General features: G+C 36.0%; 1 protein-coding gene and 2 pseudogenes across 1 annotated transcript; 1 reads left to right on the top strand and 2 right to left on the bottom strand.

Annotated features, from left to right (window-relative positions):
• Window positions 1-8,774: 8,774 nt before the first annotated feature.
• Window positions 8,775-10,311, bottom strand: LOC123832445 (annotated as a pseudogene).
• Window positions 10,312-13,712: 3,401 nt separating this feature from the next.
• LOC123832444 (olfactory receptor 4P4-like) lies at window positions 13,713-14,651 on the top strand. The gene has a single exon (XM_045860092.1). It carries the CDS (start codon window positions 13,713-13,715, stop codon window positions 14,649-14,651), a length of 939 nt encoding a protein of 312 aa, XP_045716048.1.
• Window positions 14,652-19,059: 4,408 nt separating this feature from the next.
• LOC123832443 lies at window positions 19,060-20,116 on the bottom strand (annotated as a pseudogene).
• Between the last annotated feature and the right edge of the window lie 2,141 nt (window positions 20,117-22,257).

Below are 22,257 nucleotides of genomic sequence, written 5' to 3'. Positions count from 1 at the left end.
TCTATGTTGTTTTGTCACTGTTTATATAAACAATTTATAAGGAATAGTAGCTTTTTAAAAGTGCAGTAAAATTTGGGAGAAATATTTGGCATTTTTTTTTAATTATTAGGCAATGCTTCCATAATAGAAAAAACAAGTTCCTCTTATAGCTCTAAATTGATCATCACAATTTATTTAATAACCATTTCACATTATGGATTTGAATATTGCATTTTGTCTTAGCAGACTATAATGCACAAATAGTATAAAATTGGATTTTCATGTAAGCAGGATGTACAGGTGATATAATAACCACTGTTATGATTTTCACTTTTAAAAATTCATTTTAAAGGAATACATTTCTGTCAAACTTAAGTGGGCTCCTTCAAAGCCCAAATAAATGTAATTTATCTCAAGTTTTTAGCAAGTCATTAAAAGACAATACATGATATAAATTAAAATGCATCTTAATAAGTTCCAAATATACTTATTAAATATAAAGTAGTTAGCTCTGGTACATAAGAAAATATTCACAGCTAATGAAGAGCAGACTATAGGATATACATGTTCTATGTATAAAAAAAAGTAAAATATGCATAGTGGAGACCTAGGGATCTTTTCTAAGGAAAGTTTTGTCTATGCAACTGCATTGCAACGCCATCTTACTAGTGTTACTGGAGCACATATATGCATGGAAGAAACCTGATTGTAATCGTGACTTAAAGCTTCGTTAACTGGAAAAAAGCCCAAAGAGACAAAACACAAGAAGAAAGGAAAGACTCTGCTTTTAATCTCAGCATTCCTTCATGCACCTTTTTTTAATTACCTTTTTTAAAAATTAAATGTATCCAGGTGACATTGGTTAATAAGATTATACAGATTTCCAAAGTACGTTTCAATGACACATCATCTGTATATTGCATTGGGTTCCCACCACCCAAAGTCAAATCTTCTTCCATCACCATATATTTGACCCCCTTTACCCTTTACTCTCTTCCCCCCTTCTTCCCTCTGGTAACCACCATACTGATGTTGGTGTCTCTTCATGCATTCTCTTTAATCTTTCAATTTTATGCTAGTTTATTTTAAGTATAATTATATACTTATACATAATTATAAATTATGTATTATCATTACAAATATGAATTAAGTATTTTTGGAAGAGGTCATCACTAAAAGATACTTTGAAGGGGTTTAGGAGGAGAAAATATTTAATTTAAATAGATGAACTTTCAGTGGTGGAATTTCAGGCACTCTAGTAAAGTCACAGGAGCTGTGGAATGGAATTATGTGGAAGAGTTTTGATTAAAGGGGCTTGCGAGGTATTCATCAAAGAAGCTACAGATGTACATGATTCTTTACTTATATCTTAGGATCGGGTTACACAGCACCTGAGGTACTCATGAGAGGTTTGGTCCATCTGAGGCCACATCCTCCCAAGGTGTGTCAAGTTCAGTGCTCTCAGCTCTCCCTTTGCAGCACTATTGCACTGGCATGTCCAGCTTTCAGGAAACTACAGAGCTGGCTCTCCTCAGGTCTGTATATCAGAGTTGGTAGGGTAGTCATTATAGGTGTGCCCTCTATTATACAACACAAAGTAATAATAATAGTAATAGTAATAATAACCATTCCAAATCAGACTCAGACACATCCTGCTGGTTTTACCTGGTCATTCTCCTTTGAATTTTCCTTATGAATTAAAAAAATGACCATTTTCTTGAATTTTTGGGAATAGTCTGTGAAGGATAGGGGTTAGCTCCTCCTTAAATGCTTGGTAATATTCTCCTGTGAAACTGTCCAGTCCAGGGCTTTTGTGTGCCGGGAGTTTTCTGATTCCTGCTTCAATTTCTTCAGCTGTTATTGGTCTACTCAGGCGTTTTGTCTCTTCTTCATTGAGTTTTGGAAGATTATATTTTTCTAGAAATCTGCCCACTTTACCTAGGTTTTCAAATTTCTTGGCATATAGTTCTTTGTAGTAATTTCTTACAATCCTTTGTATTTCTGTGGTATCAGTTGTAATCTGTCCTCTTTCATTTCTGATTGTGTTTATTTGGGTCCTCTCTCTTTTTTCTTGATGAGTCTGCTTAAAGGCTTGTATGGGAAAATATATTTGCCAATCATATGTTGGACAAGGGTTTGGGCTCCAAAATGTATAAAGAACTCACACAACTCTATTCCAGAAAGACAAAAAAACAATTAAAAAATGGGTAAAAGATCTGAACAGACACTTCTCTAAGGAGGACATACTGAGGGCCCACAGTCATAGGACAAAATGCTCAGCATCACTACCTATCAGAGAAATGCAAATTAAAACCAGGGTGAGATGCCACTTCACACCAGTGAGAATGGCCATCATACACGAAGCAACAAACAACAAGTGTTGGAGAGCATGTGGAGAAAAGGGAACCTTAGTGCACTGTTTGTGGGAATGCAGACTGGTGCAGCCACTGTGGAAAACAGTATGGAATTTCCTCAGAAAACTGAAACTGGAACTGCCTTTTGACAAGTCAATTCCACTGCTGGGATTATATCCAAAGAACCCTGAAACACCAATCCATAAGAACCTATGCATCCCTATGTTCATAGGGGCACAACTGACAATAGCCAAGTGCTGGAAGCAACCTAAATGTCCATCAGTAAATGAATGGATCGGAAATCTATGGTGCATTTACACAATGGAATACTGCACAGCAGAAAGAAAGAAGGAATTCCTACTCTTTCCAACAGCATGGATGGAACTGGAGAGCATTATGCTAAGTGAAATAAGCCAGGCAATGAAAGACAAATATCATATGATATCACCTTTAAGTGGAACCTAATCAATAAAATGAACAAGTGAGAGAAATATAACCAGAAACACTGAAATCAAGAACAAACTTTTTTATTTCTCCCAGAGACTTCAAGTATCCAAGTACATCCTGACAGTAACCAGAGGGGAGGTGGGAGGGGGTAATGGGGGGGAAAGGGGCAAGGGTTTTCAGGAACACAGGGACAAAACCAAGGGGAGGTAGAATCAGGGGAGGGAGGTGGGGATGGCTGGGGTGGGGTGAAAAGACAGAGCACTGTACTTGAACAACAATAAAATAAAATAAAAAAGATTTGGTATGCTGCTGCACACCAAACTTTCATTCATGTAAAAATTACAGTTATTTTCTCACTGAACACCGTTCAGTTTAAGAGTGTTCAAATAGCAGCTTTTGAAAACTGTTAATTGTGTTGCTTGGTTTTCATCTAAAACAAACTGGGTATTTAAACACAAGCCTGGGAATTCTGCCTCCATTGTTCATACCTTAAGGTCCTAGAAGAATTCTTCTTTCTCCTGGAATCAAGACTCATAAAAAAAATTCCTTCCTCCACTTTCTGAGCATTTCAAACATGATGCTGCCTCAAGTGCCTTTGAAATTATTGTCACTTTCTTATTTGCAATCATGCTACCCTGTCTCATAGACATGTCTAGATGTATTTTATTAACGTGTCATTATCTTATAACTTTATCCTCCCCCCTTATCTCTGAGAATAAGGGTCTTGCAATTACATTACAAGTTTTCAAAATAAAATAATTAGATTGAATCCCCCTTTCACAAACCTTTTATATTAGTTTCAGAAGAAAAAAAAATCTCACCAGTATTGTCTAGAGGTAGAGTTTTGCTTTATTTTCCTCTATCTTCTGAGGTAATATTTGTGCAGCTGTCCAAAATAAAGAATGGGATCTTAGAACTTGCTTTCTGAATAATTACTACCAGAGAAGTCCTGACCCCCAAAAGGCAAAAGCTGATAGGAATTGTGTCTTGGTTATTCAGGCTCTGTCTTTCACCTACTGAAATCTGCCATTTCACAGAATCCTTGGCAACAAATGGTCTTTCCTTTCCTTTTATAAGATCTATTTGAAAGGAATGATGCAAAATGTTAATGACTTTGGGGAAAACCTTTCCTCTAGTCTCCCTACATAAGTAGAACCAGAGCAGACAGCTAACAATGAACTTTAATTTCTAGATAGCTTTTTGATTTGTTAAAAATATTTAAAACTATTTTCTATTTGCTAAATTTAAGACCCAATCAATTCTTGCATTTAGGCCTGTAGTGTTAATTGAAAGTATAACAAAAGAAAAAAACAACAAAATGTAAAGTCAAATTATCAAATGGGAAAAAATATTTGATAACCATCTGTCTGATAAAGGATTAATATCCAAAGTATATGAAGAACATACATGATTCAATACCAAAAAGCAAATAACATTTTTCCAAAGATATACCAATGACCAACAGGTACATGGAAATGTGCTCAAAATCACTAATTATTAGGGAAAAGCAAATCAAAGGTGTAATTAGATTTCACCTCATACCTGTGAGAATGACTATTACAAAGGAGACAAGAGATAAGAAGTGTTTGGTAAGGCTGTGAGAAAAAGGGGACCCTTGTGCAGTGTTGATGGGGGTATAAATTAGTGCAGCCACAAGGAAAGCAGTGTGGAAGTTTCTCAAAAAATTAAAAATAGAATCACCATATGATCCAGCAATTCCATTTCTGGGTATTTATCCACAAGAAATAAAAACAGAATCTCAAAGAGATTTTTGCACTCTCAAGTTTATTGGAACACTATTCAAAAGAGCCAGGAAATGGCCAGAAACTAAGTATCTCTCAAAAGATGACTGGATAAAGAAACAGAATGTATCTCTAACACTGGAGTATTATTAAGCCATGTAAAAGAAGAAAATTCCGTTACTTGTGAAAGCATGGATAGACCTTGAGGGGATAATGGCAAGTGAAATAAATCAGAGAAAAACATAACTGCATAATATTGCTTATATGTGAAACCTAAAATAACTAAATGTGAAAGAGAGAAATGAAGTGGCTTCCTGTTACACTATGTGGGTTCTTTTTCACCCTATTCACTAGAGACAAGTGTAGTGAGTAGTTTCTAAAACACTTGTGGTACTCTCTTGTTTTCATTGACACAATATAGCTTTAAATAAGATAGCATGCTTTTTTTTTCAAACTAGGTTTTGCTATTCTGTATTTAAATCTCAGAAAATATGTGGTATCCCTGGTATATTTTTTCTTTTCATTTAGTCTTAACAACACTATCTTACTTTCTTACCTTTACACTTAGAGTTATAGAATTCTATTGTTGTGGTTTCTATATACCAATCACACAAATAGCTGCCTATCTAAAGGCCTTTGTAACACTACATTTCAAAATCCCTTACATGATGTCTCCATTATCTTAAGAAAAATTATTTTAGAATGGCATTACATAAAAAGCCTTTGATTCAATAGTATGAATAGTACTTTTCAAAAATAAACTAATGATATGTTGAACATCTTGATACACAAAGTTACTTCCTTTCCACTGGAAGTGATCAAGAAGAGAAGGTGGGATGTCCTATTTGAACTGTGCTATAGGGAATTACAAATCATAGAGCTAGCTACCCTTTATTTGTGGGTACTCATATGTTTGAACAGTTGTGACTGTGTGAATGTCTTTCTCCTTATCAAACCAGAGTGTATTCTGTGTTGGGAGGTGTGGTTTGCAGTCAGTGATGCTAGAATTGAGCCCTCGGGATTATGTAAACCATATGTTTATGCAATCTATTTATCATATTGCATAAAAACTATGAAATATATAAAGAATGAAAAATTAAATAATTCTTTACTTGGCATAATGAACATTAAGTTAAGAAGTTTAGTACTTTCTGAGGTAAATGTGTTTCTTTAGTGTTTAACTAGTACCTGTTAAGGTAGCATGTTGCAAATACACAGAAAGCTTATGCACAATTTAGCATAATATGGTTTCAATTACTTGAACTTAGTACTCAGTGATAATATATCTCCTGGTAGATATCTTGAACATTCAAGAAATGATAGAGAAACATTTGATAGTGTCTTCCTTAGCAAAGTCCAAACACACACACACACACACACACACACACACACACACACACGCACACAGTCAGAGACAGAGAGAGGGAAAGGGGGAGGCAAGGGGAGAGAAAATGCAATCCTACAGAGGTTATCGTGGCTCGATTACTATTTATAATTCAGATTCTACCCTAGCAGCAGCAGGTCTGACGACGTGGATCTAAAGGAAGTCCACCTGGTGAGCTTTTGATTTGGGAAGGTAAGTCAAAACAGCTTGCAAGGACTAATTAATGCTCCGGAATAAAAGAAATTCTGTTTTAGAATATATTTTCTATGAAGCATTTAGCCTGGACATGTGAGCCTGGACATCTCTAAGAATAATTTTAGTGCTGAAACTATAGATTGTGATTTGACTTGTTCAGGCATTAAAATCATTTCACTTGTCTTTAAACTCTTTCTCTGAGCTCATGACTGCTCACTGCTCATGTGAAAATTGATTAGGTAACAGGTGTCAGTTGTTTCTGAAATGGTACAAAGTTTTTCTTCCCTTTGAATGGCTGATGGACTGTTCTGAGTGAAATGTGAACTCAAGAAGCTGAAATGATAGACTCTGAACAGCAGTTACATGACCAGAATTGTGATGAGGAGAGAAAACACTGAAAGCAAGGAACAGGAATCAATTGATAACAACTGAAATGTAAGAGCACATTTGGTGAATTCTTTCTCCTTCCTTTCCATGATCCTGCCTGAATGCGTGATGGCAGTTGATATATATTTGTCTTTATTGTATAGACAGCAGCTTGGCTGCAGTTAAAGTTAAATACAGGCATCTTCTCTGAATTTAATAGACCATGTTTTGAGATTATGGCAGTGATAAATTCAAGAAATTTCCCACTGAGGGTGTGATAGAATGTTCTCAAAGGACAGGAAGACAGTGACAGAGAATTGATGCTTGGCTGGATAATAAATTTGAAATAAGAAGAAATCATTATCCAAGATTGACAAAGCATTGATTAAGAATAAAAGTGATTAACTGGTAGCCAAGAAAGTGAGAAAACCCAAAATGAAAGGGAAAATAAGCTCGCTGCTGTAACCACTACCATGACCACTATTCCCTTCTTCCCCAAGACAAAAGTTGGCCTAGGAATTAACCAAAGACTCCCTGCAGGTCACTATAAAATCAAATAGAAGAATCTAAAAACTTGAGTCTCTGTTTACCCTGTCTCTATTTATTATGTTGCCTGCCCTTGTTGCTTGTAAAAACTGTGATGATAATTTTATTAAATATTTTACTTATATACTCTTTAAATCACTGAACACATTTATTCTAATAACTTAACACATTTACTGATTATTGGCTAACTGAATGGCAGCCTACAGATCATTAGTTAAATGAATGATAGTCTTTATTTGACAAGAAATAGAGCAAAGATAAAATAATTGAAAATATTTATCAGCCTCCTACCATGTACTGGGTGACATATACTTTATCTAGTTAATTCTCACAAAAATGTTGGGAGATAGATGGACCCATCAGCAATGTGATGACCTGAGAGAAAACAATACTTGCTAAAACTCACATAGGTAAGGCACAGGTGGCCAGAATTCAAAATTAAATTTGTGTAAATGCTTCTTATTATTTCAAAGCAGAATGTAAGAAAGTCTCTCTGTCATTGAGGAATTGAGGATTATGCAAAATAATGATGTATATAACTTACTTTGGTTAAAGATTGCAGTATTGGGGTCACTGAAACCCTCTGTTTTAAATCCTAATAGTATCACATATTTATTGAGTATTCTCTATGCATCAGGAACTGTGCTAAATGTATAACATTTTATTAAGTATATTGCCAAGTGGGGTTATGTGGTTTTAGATCTTGACACTATTACCTCTTAGGTCAATGGTCCTGTCCTAATGAATATCTCTATGATTCACTTTTCTCTTCTATGAAATGTTTACTATTAACATTTACTTCCTAGTGTTATGAGGATTTAAAAAGTTTATGCCTATAAAGTGTTTAGAAAAGTGTTAGGTACTCAAGAATGATCAAATTGTAACTAATATGAGAATTATTAGACCTGCTGATAGTGTAGTTAAATAATGTACTGAGGCCATGCAGTCATTCATAATAAAGCTGGAACATAAAGCTAATAAATTTCATTTCATTATGTTCAAGGTTTTTCCAATTTTTAAACAATTGTAGAGTCCAAGGGTTACCCAAAATCTTAACTGAAACCTGTCTTATAAAACTTCTAGACTGATCATTTTTTCGAGTCAGTATCATGTTCATAAAATGAGTAGAACCCATTATAACAACTGCTCTTTATTGCATAGATTCAAATCCACAGCAGACCAGTCATGTTCCCTGACATTGAATAATCACATTCAGTAAAAACCTGCCAGGGCATTCCTCAACACTCTAGTCCTGAGGGGCTACCTTCCAATCCTCTTTGCAGTGCCTTGCACAAAGAAGAGGTTAAGCACCAGTAAGAAAGACTTGTTAACAGTAGTTTTATTTCATCATCATCACCGATAAACATGCAGTTTCTTCCTTCTATGTGCACTGCACTGTCAAATGGTGCTACCCTCTGCCTAGGGACAAAGTCTACCAAAGGAATATGCCAGTACAAAGTTGAAGCCATTAAAAAGAGTTTAATAACAACTAGGAGATAATTAAATCTGGAGTGTTGAGGGAATCTATGAAAGATTTAGAAACAACACATACACTTAAATGTTTTATTAGGGAAGGGGTGAAAAGGGAACTTTTCATGTGAAGATGAAAGGTTTTCTAAGTTGTTCCAAGTTTACTCTCTTTCTACTATTATCTTTATTTATTTTAAATTTTATCTTCTTAATGTTGTTCAAGTAGAGTTGTCTCCATTTTCACTCCACCTTGACCCCCACCCCCACCCACCCACCCTCACCTCCCACCCTCTATCCTACCCGCTTTGGCTGTGTCCACGTGCTCTTTATACATGTTCCCTGATGGCTCTCTGCTACTGTCTTTAAATACTGCAAAGCATTGTGAGCGGCATCCCTCTGTGCCTTGCTGCAGCAGCTCCCTGGGCTGTGACAGATTATAATGCCACTGGTGGACATGTCAGTGAGATGCCAGTACTGTCCGTTGGGGCTCAGTTCTTCTATGTCCAAATATGTTCTATTAAAACCTTGCTCCTTGGCAATTTCACTCAGCAGTTGGATGTAACCTGTATTTGGAATACTGGGGAGGCTTCTTTTCAGTAGGTTGGTCTTTTCACCAGAATTCCTTATGGAATGCCAAGTATATCCTAAGGAATGTCCCACCACATTTGCTAAAGAAATGTGGTTCTCTGGAGAAGCGTTACTGTATTTGTTGAGAAACTTTTCAGCAGCATTTCTCTTGGCTTGTTTTTTGACACCCCCTTTCCCGTTTCAATAAATGACTCTGGCCTGAAAATTGTGGTTTATTCTCTCTTATGCGTAGGTCCTCTCTCCAAGGAAAGGGTAGATTCAGGAAGTCTTCAGTCATGATGAGTAGCCAATGCCTGTAATGAACCAACAGGATTAAGCTGGTTCTTTGGTTGCTCAGAAGGGCCCGGCATTAAGGGGTCAGGAACTGTAAAGCAAATACTTCCACTGGCTTTCCAAATGTTTATGGCAGCCTCTGCGACCCCATGTTTCGCTTACAGGTACAGGTTATGTCACCAACAGTTACTCTGAAGGTAGAAGTGGGAGTGTGTAATTTGCACATCGGATCTTTCACAGTCATAGACCAGGATGTCCTTGGTCTTCCTGCTGTAATCATGTGTTGTCCCTGGTTTAGCTGAAATCCTCTTCCCCAGACTGAAGGTCCTGCTGTCTTTGTGCTCCAATGGCAGGTCCTGGGCACTAGGCGGAGTCTGGCACGTAGTGAGTAGAGGACTCAGGCACCGAGGAAGAGCCTAATGGATCAATGTCCTCTTGACCCAGGCCTGCCAGTGTTCAAGAACAGCGGTCCAGTTATGTTCCCTGGTCCCCTTCCCTCCAGTGTTCCTCCTGCAAAAGGACAGATGGGGGGAAAGAGCCAGGACCTTGGTGCCCTAGTTTCATCATTTAAGTGATAGATACCCTAGAATAAGTGCATACAAGCCCCCAAAATGAACTAAAGAGCTGCCTATACCAGAGAATAAATCCCAGTCTCTCTCTCTCTTTTTTCTAGCTGTTGTTCTCCCAGAGGGACTCTTTGTGGCCGAAGTGCATCCCTCATGTCTGTGAGCAGGAGGATTTTCAGGGCACTTTATTCACCTATGTGAGCATAATGGTTTTACTCTTTATAAACGAGCTACATAGGTAGAGGAGAGGAACAGATTGAGTGTGTAGTTTTGTCTGAGTATTTGCCTGTTTTTTTTTGTAGAGTTAGAAAGTTTGGCTTCATTTACTATCTCATTTTATCATCTGTGTGTCAAAATAAGAATACCTGAAATGGTTCAAGGACCATAACTTTGGAAGTCATCTGGTTTTACATGAAATAATTAGGTTAAAAAATCAGATAATAATTAAGTGAAAAAGTGGGATTGTTAACAAAAATTTATTGGTTTGAGTACATTTTTTTTTTAATGTAAGAACTCAGCCTCTAGACTCAGAATTCTGGTTTCAAGTTCTGATTTGCTAAATACCAGTTAGGTGTTCTCTAAATACTTTATCAGAAGAGCCTCACCTAAATTTTATCTCTCTAAGCCTTACAGTGTAAAGTACTATTACTCTTGTCTGTGCTTCTAAATGAACTTAATACCATATGCATTTGCATAATGTTTTAATTTTTTAAATTATTCATCCAATTTTAAATTTGAAACTCATAAATTTTGATTATTTAGGGGAAAAATTATTTCTCTATATTTTAGGTAAAAAAGAGTGTTGGAGCATATAAAGTTGAGAGTTCACACTTAAAATTGATGACTGCATCAAGAATAGAAACTAGAGATCTTCTCAGAGTCTAAGATTGAGAAGCCAGGAACATAGGTGGTAGTTTACACATGGTGGAGCACGTGGGTGTGGGCAAGTGGAAATGGAAAGAGATTGTCATGAAGCGGAAAAAGCATTATCTGTGGCTTTGAAAATGGAAAACATGAAAGATTTCACAAATAATTAGCAAAACTGTTTGGTTAGGAGACCAAACCATGTTTAACTAGCAGGAAAATCAATTTTGTTTCAAGTGAAGATAGAATGATTGGCTTTGCCTGAATATTCTAACAACCTTATTTTCTTCAGAAGCCTAATTTTATATATGAACCAATGTTTTCTTGTTTAGTTTCAGGGGAGGAAGAGGCGAAAGCAATTCAAGTCATTGTTATTTCCATGCACATGATTAAAATAATGGTTTCTATTTCTGTCCATTCCAATGAACAAACAATTACTTTAAGAGTAAATTTTAAACCAAGATTTTAAATATTATTTTTTATTTATTTTTAATTTTTTCTTTGTCTTTTTTTAATTTTAATCATTGTTCAAGCACAGTTTTCTCCCTTTTACTCCCATTCCAGCCCACCCACCCAACCCTCCCCACTTCCCTCCCATTAGCACCCTCCCCTTAGTTTTTGTCCATGTGTCCTTTAAATTTGTTCTTGTAAACCCTTCTCATTCTCCCCTGAAATTCTTTCTTCTCTCCCCTGTGGTCACTGTCAGCCTGTCCTCTATTTCTGTGTCTTTGGTTATATTTTGCTTGTTTCTTTGTTTTGTTGTTTAGGTTCCTGTTAAAGGTGAGATCATATGGTATTTGTCTTTCACTGCCTGGCTTATTTCGCTTAGCATAATGCTTTCCAGCTCCATCCAAGCTGTTGCAAAGGGTAAGAGCTCCTTTCTTTCTGCTGCATAGAATTCCATTTTGTAAAAGTACCATAGTTTTTTCATCCATTCATTTATTGATGAGCATCTAGGTTGCTTCCAGCACTTAGCTATTGTAAATTGTGCTGCTATGAACATCAAGGTGCAAAGGTTCTTTTGTATTGGTGTTTTAGTGTTAGGATATAGTCCCAGCAGTGGAATTGCTGGGTCAAAAGGCAGATCCATGAATATTATTTTAAAAATAATATTTATTTATTTATAAGTAAGGAAATCTTTACATGGTATATTTGGAGTCATGAAAACTTACTTTTGAATGACTCTTCTGTAAACTAATTCTAAATCTTAAAATTGCACCATAGAAATAATGTCATTTGTTTTCAAGCTCCATGGCAAAATAACTTTTAATTGGAAGGTCATACGATTAACTGAATCCATAAAGAGTGATGAGAATTAAAAAATTAATTAATAAGAAAATATAGCTACAAGTTAAGACAGAAGGTATAGCACAAATTTTAAGAGACAGTGATATATATTAATGACACAATTTGGGGTCAAATTTATAGTGAAGAGCATTGCACCATGTGGTTACCAGTTCTATGTTATTTTTTACATCAGCATTGACTGAAAGTAAGTTAGCAGAAGGTATGCTCAACCCCTACTGAATTGCCTACATTTCCATGTATGAAATCATGTTGGTTTGATATAATTGCTAAATAATGAAGAGATTCAAACTACCCTTATTATCCTATATATTTTCTATATACCTTTTGTTAAAATATCTCCTATTTAGAACTAGTAGATCTCAAAGTTTCCTTCCTGTTCAAAATAATTTTATGATTTTGAAATATCATTGTCTCTATGGGGGTCATATTCACTGGACTTTATTATTGACAACTTTAGTTTACTGATTTGGTAACACTAACACCCAGATAATACAATCAGCAAAGAATACTTCTATGGTGAGAAAAATTAATAATCATTTAATGGTTTGTTTGAGTTTCATTGTGTAACAAATCTCCTCCTTTCACAAATGGGATAACTTAAATTCAAAGAAATAAAGTAATTGATGCCCAAATTCATGCACTGGTACAATTAGTAATAGAACCTATAGGTCCCAACTGTTTGTCTGCATATGAACTTTTCCCACAAATTTTCCATAAACTTTTTAAAACATGAATTATGTAGTGTCAAGATTCTTTATTGGTTTTGGCAAACACATCAATTGGACAAATATAGACTGGAAAGTCATACTTTGATCGAAAGCACTAAGAACAAATTGACTTTCAAAATTTGGTATAACAAGTCAAGAGCAAAACCGTGCAATAACTGCTGCCTGCTCCTTTTTAACAATTTTAGCTGTTGATTTGTTCTGTAGTTCTTTTACATATGGTTATTTGATGTCTGTAAAAATAAGTATACTTCCATTATGAAATATCAGCATTTTATCTTCACAAATCACTAAGAAAAAAGTAAACAAACAATCAAAAATTATTTGAACTAATTGCATAGGCCTCTTGTAGAGAGGTTTTATCTTCCACCATGTAAATATAGCTATATCAGTACATAAAGCTTTAATTTTGTTTTCTACATTGTGCTAAATTACTTTGAGGAGCATGTATTCCACTAGTGACCACTGCTAAGCTTTGCATTTGTTTTTGTACCATTAAACAAAAACTTTGTAGGACTTGGACTTGCATCTTCAACAAATCTGAGTTTGAAAGGATTTAGAGTGATGTCCTTTCCAAGGACTTAGATGTACATTACTTTAAAATTGGAAAATATTTGGCAAGTAATAATAGCTTTGCAATATTTTGAATTGATTGAATGCATTCATTTTTATTAATATGAAGATTAAATATAATTATCTGAAAGGCTGACCTATGGAAATCATCACAAGACTAATTAGGAAAAACACTATTAAATTTTTATTTTCTGGAACACTGGATCATGTCCATTAAACATAGTTTCATGATATTAGTGTTAGCACAAATCTTGTCCATGAACATTTCTGTCATTGACTTATGCATCATGTCTTTCCAGGGCCCTGCGAATGCATTTTTACTGCACTGGACCATGGAAAGTGGAAGTAATGTCACTGTGTTTATTCTCTTAGGACTATCTCAAAACAGGAACATTGAAATCCTCTGCTTTGTGTTGTTTTTATTTTGCTATGTTGCTATTTGGATGGGAAATTTGCTCATAATGATTTCTATCACATTCAGTCTGCTAGTTGACCAACCCATGTATTTCTTCCTTAATTACCTCTCCCTCTCCGACCTTTGCTATACATCAACAGTGACGCCCAAACTAATGACTGATTTACTGGCAGAAAGGAAGACCATTTCCTATAATAACTGCATGACACAGCTTTTTATCCTTCACTTCCTTGGAGGCATCGAAATCTTCATCCTCACAGGGATGGCCTATGACCGCTATGTGGCCATCTGCAAGCCCCTGCACTACTCCATCATCATGAGCAGGCAAAGGTGTAACACGATCATTGGAGCTTGTTGCACTGGGGGATTTCTACACTCTGCCAGTCAGTTTCTTCTCACCATCTTTCTGCCGTTCTGTGGCCCCAACGAGCTAGATCACTACTTCTGTGATGTGTATCCTTTGCTGAAACTGGCTTGCACTGACACCTCCAGAATCGGTCTCTTGGTAGTTGTCAATTCAGGTCTGATTGCTTTGGTGACATTTGTGATTTTGATGGTGTCTTATTTTCTGATACTACATACCATCAGGGCTTTCCCTGCAGAGAGCCGTGCCAAAGCTCTTTCCACCTGCAGTTCTCACATTACAGTTGTGGTCCTGTTTTTTGGGCCTGCCCTTTTCATTTACATTAGACCAGCCACAACTTTTCCAGAAGATAAAGTGCTTGCCCTTTTCTACACCATCATTGCGCCCATGTTCAATCCTCTGATCTACACACTCAGAAACATGGAGATGAAGACTGCTTTGAGGAAAGTGTGGTGCCAGAAAGCATTTTTGATTGGAAGGCAAATCATCTGAAAGCATTTTCCCTCCTCACCACAGACCCTGTTCAGGTGATACTTGTTCCATTTCAGTTTATTAAACCAGGAACTTTGCTGAAAGAAAATAACCATGACACCAGTGTCATTTCATTAACATTAAAATTTGCTATACCATACTTTCTTCTTTATTTCTTGATCTGTTCCTTATTTATATCTTTTTTTTAACATTAGCTTTTTTTTTTTAAGATTTTATTTATTTATTTTTAGAGAGGGAAGGGAGGGAGGGAGGGAGACAGACAGACAGATAGACAGACATCAATGTGCAGTTGCTGGGGGTTATGGCCTGCAACCCAGGAATGTACCCTGGCTGGGAATCGAACCTGGGACACTTTAGTTCCCAGCCCGCGCTCAATCCACTGAGCTACGCCAGCCAGGGCTCCTTATTTATATCTTTGCTTAATAATTTGAGTCATCATTTCCTTGTTCAAGTTCTGTTATGCTTTGCTTTGATTTTTTTTTTCCTTTAGATTTCCATGAGTTGCTAACTGGGATCACCATTTTAATTTCTCTGAACTTCGGTCCCATGAATGAATCTCCAAATGTATGTAAGCAATATCATACTGACCATCCTAGACCCAGAGAGTCCATATGACCTGGTTGTCCTCCCTGCATTCTCATCAAAAAGAAGTCTTAGAAATTTAGAACCATTCTTTCCTCCTCCTCTTCTTCCCCCTTCTTCTTTTTCATAGTCCAGTAGTTTTCCATTATGCAAATGTACAGTAGTTGTTTTATCCACTCCTATACTAATGGACACTTGGGCTGTTTTCAAATCTTGGATATTGTAATTGATGCTGTAGTGAATATAGGGATGCATATATCATTATGCTAAGTGAAATAAGCCAGTCAGAGAAAGACAAGTACCATATGATTTCACTCATGTGAATGTAATGAACAAAATGAACTAAAAAGCAAAGTAGAGACAGACTCATGGATAGAAAGCAGGCGGACAACTTTGGGGAGGTTTGGAGGTGGGCGGAGGGATTGAGCAAAAAAAGGAAAAAAAACATGGACAACAATGTGGTAATTGGAGGGGCTGGGGGATGGGTGGAGATGGGAGAGGGTATAGGGCCAAATAAAATGTGATGAAAACAACAGAAAAAAGTTCTAGAAAAGATATAATTTATGTACAAATATGGTTATATAAAAACCAGAACAGTTTTTCTAAAGTGATTTTAATAAAATCATTTTAAAAATCACAAAATTTTAATAATTATATATAATTTGCTATAAAATTCTCATTTATATGGTAATGAAATCGTGGAATTGATTATGGATAAAGTAGCCATATAATTTATTGTCCAAACTAAGCCACAATATCACTGCCAGTAGCATTTCCCTAAGCTGTCCATTCTTCTCAGACATTTAAAAGTAGCCAGACATCCCACTTCTCTGGCACAATCCCATTCATGCCTAGTATCTCAGTGTCATTCTAAGTAGACCTCCACTTTTGTACTCAAATATGGCTTAGTTTAGACATAGTGTCTAATGAAAAATTATAAAGCAGTTCAAATAGAGAGATAAAATTGGAGACATCCCTAAACAGTGCATGTTTGTTGGTATATTAGAAACTTAAGAGAACTATTATTAGAGCAGTTGGTAACTGAATTTCTAGTGAAATTATTATGCAATCTACACCATGATACCAGTCAGTTTTCAAAGATAATTTTGTAGCAATGAATAAATTATTAACAAATGTTTTATTTTTTAAAACACTTTACTTTGGTAGAGCCTTAAATTTATCACCCAATAAAATAATTGTCTTTTATAAATTATTATAAAGCAATAACAAAGATGACAATTGTAGTGAAAAGATTTCTCGTTTTGCTCAAAATAAAAAATACAAAGTGGGTACAGTTGAACACTAAACAAGTAGATGAATGAAAATGCTAGCTGAGGGACCCTAGAAAGGCAATTTTGCTTTCTCTTCTTTTTCTTCCTCTATAAAAAAGGGATAACAGTAGCTATCCCATAAGGGGATTTTGAGGGTAAATGGAAAAGTACTGTTCTTCAAATAGAAACTGCTGAAAATAATTTTATTGTTGTGAAACAGTTGAATAAAATTTTTAACATGAATATTTCATTTTGTACTCTAAATATTTTCATATTAGACATATAAGCATAAGATTTTTGTGACATATCCATCATGTTTAAGTAACATTATAATAAAATATGATTTTAATCAACACTTGGTATTTGTGTGAATTTTTTCCTTAAAAAGCTATATAAGAAAGGTTTAAGGAACATGTATAAAGGACACATGGACAAAAACTGGGGGTCAGTGCAAATGGGAGGAAGGTGGAGAGGGCTGGGGGTGGGCTCAGATGGGAGTAAAAGACAGAAAACTGTACTTGAACAACAATTAAAATAAAATAAAATGGTGTATAAACTGTAGCTCTGAATTAATGATCTAATTATCTACTTCATTTTACAAATGGATAAACTGAAACTCTCAGAATTAAAATTTGTCTAATCATCCAACTCCAACCTAGAGAAGAAGTTGAATAATTAAGCAAAAATAAATCTTAAATAAATTGGTGGTAGCTGTCAAAGTTTTATTTCAAGCTTGCCAGCAAGGGACGAGTCTTCATACAAGTTAGATTGAAGATTTTACTTTTGACAGTGACATATGTAGAAGAAAAAGTAGAAGGAAGAATTGGATGATATTTTCAGACTAGATACAATGGAGGAATATCTGGTTAAAATTTCTAGGCAAAACATGTATTTGGGTGAGTGAATTCCATTCCCCAAAGATGTTCTTCATTGCATTAAATTCCATCAAAGGATTGCTTCCCCCCTGCCCCCCAGAAGAATCTTTAAAGATTGTCCACTCTCTTTCCTTGAACATGAGGAGCTTTTCCTTCTCAGGAAAATTCTTTGACTGTTGAAATCCTTGAAGGTGCTTCACCAAAAAAATCTTTTTTCCTGTACTCTGATTTTGTGTTAAATCATTATTTAAATGTTACTTAGTTAAAGGTTTTACATCTGTATTTGGGTTTTTAAATACACAGTTGAGCTTATATATAGTTCAAATGCAATTCCCTCCACTTATCCTCTCTCTTATTATGTACCTTCCAACGCATGTTATTAGAGATGACACTTACAGACAGATCCCAAAGCCACTTCTTTTCCAGAGCAACATGAGGCATGGAGTCTGGAAGCGGGCCTCACACCGTGACATTCTGCTTAGATCTGTGTACTCTCTCCACTTAGGTACAACAGTAGCAGTTCTCAACCACGCTAAGACTCTCTGATGATTTGGTAAAGAAATCTAGAATTATGGGATGCAAGGCCAGGAAATCCATTTCTGAATGGCATTTGCATTAAGTGTTATCTTTTATACCTTGAGGGCAAGCCATGAGGGCTGGCTCAGGTCATTAGGTTAGCCTTTGGTACCTGTGGGATTACACTTCCTTCAAAATCTTTTGGTGTGCTAATGTTTTTCTTTCGCCTGCCCTTAAATAAGTAAAAGTTTTATTGCTTCCTAGGCTGGGACTCAGTGAACTCTAATTTTTCTGAGACGATGTGTAAGCATTCTTCTACATATGAAGTGAAACATTTATTCTTCCACAATAGGTTTGTCATAACTAATTAAGTGGAATTTACCTTTAAATGAGGTAGCTCTGACATAGTCAAGATAAAAATTTGGTTTACCCAATTATGTTCTGACAGGAAGGATATCGACTGATATTAAACCTATACAAAGAACTATTTGCCATCCAAACTATGTAGACTCATCATATCACTTACAGAATCAAGATACATGCAACTAGTAATGCTATTACCCTCAAAGATGTTTTTATTGATTAGAAGTCAATAAAAGTTTCCCCTAATGATTCACAAGTTGGCTTGGATTCATTGGAAAACACAACCTAAGGCAACATTTGTGTGCTAATACTTCCTTCAGAAATGTACTTCCAGGGAAATAGGTGTGAGGGAAAGGGATTGAGTCAGAGAAGGAAGGAGATCCAGTCCAGAGGGAGGCACCAGACAGCCAGCTTCAGCTTCACACCCAACACTGCCTTTTGACTGTGTCTCAATGGCCAGGTAAGAAAATCCTGCACATTGAACCCATGTGAAGAATTCCTTGAATCCTTCTGTGGAAGGATTAAAATGAAAGGGAATGTACAACATCTGCCTGGGTCTATCAGTAGGAAATTAGCAGTGAAATAAAAATGGCATGACACTTACTTTCATGAAACTTAACATTGAGTGAAGAATGAAGTACATCAATGTAGAAAGATGAAGCTGGAGCAGCATGGAGGGAAGGCTGCTGCTTAAGTCTTGGCTTTTACACCTTCTGGCTGGTTTTCCCACTGACTGGAGGTTAAATAAAGATAGGGGGTGTGAGAAGCAGATACTCATTTGCATCAAAAGATGAATAACCCTCAAATCATTGGCTTTTCTTCCCCAAACCTTTCAGGGCACCAAACTTTCCTGATTGTGTTTTTCATCTCCATGTTTGTTGAGTGTGTAGATAAGAGGGTCAGGCATGGCAACAATAATTGTGAACAAGAGTGTAAACACTTTGGAAAAGTTGCGGCTGGTCTCACATAAACAAAGGTGATGGGTGTAAAGAACAGAATCACAATTGTGACTTGGGAACTGCTCATGGAAAGTGCTTTGTGGTGGCCTTCTGCTGAATAGGCCGTCAAAACCACGAAGATCCCTGGACCCATGAGATTGGAGTTGACAATGACCAAGAAACCCATTTTGTGTGCATCAAGGCAGGCCAGTTTCAACAAAGGGGACATGGCACAGAAATAGTGATCTATTCCACTGGGTCCACAGAAGGGTAAGACAATTGTAACAAGAAACAGGCCCAGGGAATGTAACCCCCCCCCCCTCCAGCCCCAGCACAATGCTATGAGGATGGACTTACACCTTTGCTGGCTCATGATGATGGCATAGTGGGGGGGGGGGGGTTAGATGGCCACATAGTGGTCCTAGGTCATTTCAGTGAGAATGGAGACCTCGATCCCCCCAAAGGAGTGTGTGGTGAAACACTATGCCATGCAGTCTTATGGGAAATGACTTTTTTCTCTGTTGGTAAGTTGGTCATTAGTTTGCACGTCACAGTGGAGGTGTAAAAGAGGTCTGAGAGTGCAAGGTAATTAAGGGGGAAGTGCATAGGCTGGTTCATTAGCTGACTGCATGTAATAGGAATCATGATAATCAACTTCTCCAACTAAACAGCTAGGTAACAGAGTAAGAAAAATAAAAAGCAGAGGATCTGAACTTTTTTTGTTCCTAGTCCCAAGAGAATAAATTCAGTAACATTTTTCTTTTCTCCATGCTCGGAGACTCCAGCAAGTTTTCTGAAATGAAAAAAGTAAAACAACAAATAATGGCAATCTAATATCTAATTAAAATGGCAGGAATGCATTTTTAAGAGGCTTAAGCTATTCTGAGGTCCACAGGAACCACTCACTCATCTAGTGCCATCCTTCTGAATGTCCAATGCTCATGCTCCTCCACAAACCAAGGGTGCAGTGCTGAGTTAGACAAAACCCCAGCTTTCATGTAACTTAAATTCTTTGGTGCAAAAGCAAGAAATGATACCAGTCAAGAATGAAGAAATTATTTCAAAGTTTTAAGTATGGTGAATGTATAATGTGCCATCTAAATGGGAGAAGTTGGAGGGAGAGTGAGCACCAATAGTGATCACACCAGAGCAGGTGCGAACCAGGACCTCCCAGGAAGAACCGAGATGTGGGTTCACTCTGATGAGGGGTCCTCCTTGCCCCTCTGTGGCTCATGGAAACCGCTTTGTGTCTTTGGCAAGAACATCTAGCACAACTAATCAGATCAATGAATTTGAAGTAACTTCACAAATGAGAAAGAATTATTTGAATATAAGTTATTTTGATTATCTAACTATGTGTGTATCAAACAACTTCTTCCTATACCACCAGTTTACAGCAGAATCTTGTAATCCTTACTTTTATAAAAGAAACTTAAAATTTCTTAGTCATTGGCATTTTATATTTCATTAAAATTTTTTTCAGTTACTGTTGACATTCAATGTTATATTACTTCCAAGTGCAAGCATGGTGGTAAGACATTTATATAATGCACAAAGCGATGCCCTGGGTAAGTCTCGTACCCACCTGACCCCACACATAGTTGTGACAATATTACTGAGCATGTTCCCTGTGATGTGCTTTATAGGTCCATGACTGTTGTATAAATGCCAGTGTAATCCCTTCACCCTTTTCACCCAGCTCCCCAAACCCTCTCCTGTCCCAGTAACCATCAGTTTTTTTCTGTATATAAGAAAACTCAAGTTTAAAGTCATGGAAGAAATATGTTAAAAATCCAGCTCAGTATTAAAAAGTACATGGCAGTGTAATCATCATCATCACCATTATCATCATCATCATCATCATCATCATCATCATCAGTAAATAACAATGATTACATTCTTATTTAGGAGGCACTGTTATAATGTTTATATTTATTAACTTATTATATGCTCAGTTAAGCCAATTAAATTTATATTATTTTCCCTATTTTTACATGAGGAGAGTAAAGCACAGGGTGGATAAGCAATGAATTTGAGCTCACACCTCCAGAGGCAAACTATAGTGTTTAAAACCTCGTAAACTGGATTTTGAACCTGTGCTCTCATATACTCTTCTATGTTAATTTTTGGAATTATGGAAATCTTCAGAGTATTTTACTTAAAAAACTATTTGTGGGAATTCTTGGGAAACTGTTTACTAAGTGAATGTTTGTGGAATTTATACCCAGCAGAAAACCAGAAGAAATGATTTTAGATCATCCTTCATTCAGTCAGTTTAAATGAATTAAAATGTTTAAACACCACTGATGCTTCTGCCTTTTGTATTAAATTGCATGCAGTTTACTATAAGCAAAATTAAACTTAATGCTAATTAAGAGACACCCAGTGTAAGTTTTTAAATGTTGGCTTCAAGCCTGATGGCATCAATGCAATGTCTAAGGATATAGAAGTTCTAAGTGACTTATCTGACTTATTTGACCTCCTTAACGCTTACAGAATAGGACTCCCAAGAAAACGAGCATATACTTGTTTTTCAGTGCACACAGAAAATTTGCCTCCATCAATCATTTGCTGGATTATAAAACAAGCCACGACAAATTTCAGTGGGCTTAAATCATTCAGAATATATTCTGTGACAACAATGCAATTAATTTAGAAATTACTAACTTATTCTTTAATTTTAACTTTACTGAATCTCTTTGCTGAGTTACTCATATATATAGGACAGTGTTGGATTTAACTTTGTCATTAAATTTATTAATGTAATTAATATGTTCTGCTTTAATTCTGTAATATGTTATATGTATGATATTTTATGTGTGTATGTATACATGGCCCTTAAATATGTATCATATAAATAAATGGCTTCTCACTATTTAATTTGTTTTGTTTGTGCTTTGCTTTTAGAAAGATTTGCATTTTTGAGAAGATTTTTACTTTTATACTTATACCTGTAATGCCTTTTTATAATTATTCCCATTTTATTTGTGCGTTTATTTATTATAAGTGAATTGAAATAAACTGTTAATACTATTTTAAAGATTTTATTTATTTATTTTTA

This window comes from Phyllostomus hastatus, unplaced genomic scaffold (genome assembly GCF_019186645.2).
Source record: "Phyllostomus hastatus isolate PE091 unplaced genomic scaffold, TTU_PhHast_1.1 phas_scaffold_190, whole genome shotgun sequence".
Lineage (NCBI taxonomy): Eukaryota > Metazoa > Chordata > Mammalia > Chiroptera > Phyllostomidae > Phyllostomus > Phyllostomus hastatus.
The sequence above is the reverse complement of the archived record's forward strand: the minus strand, read 5'-3'. Positions and strand labels throughout refer to the sequence as shown.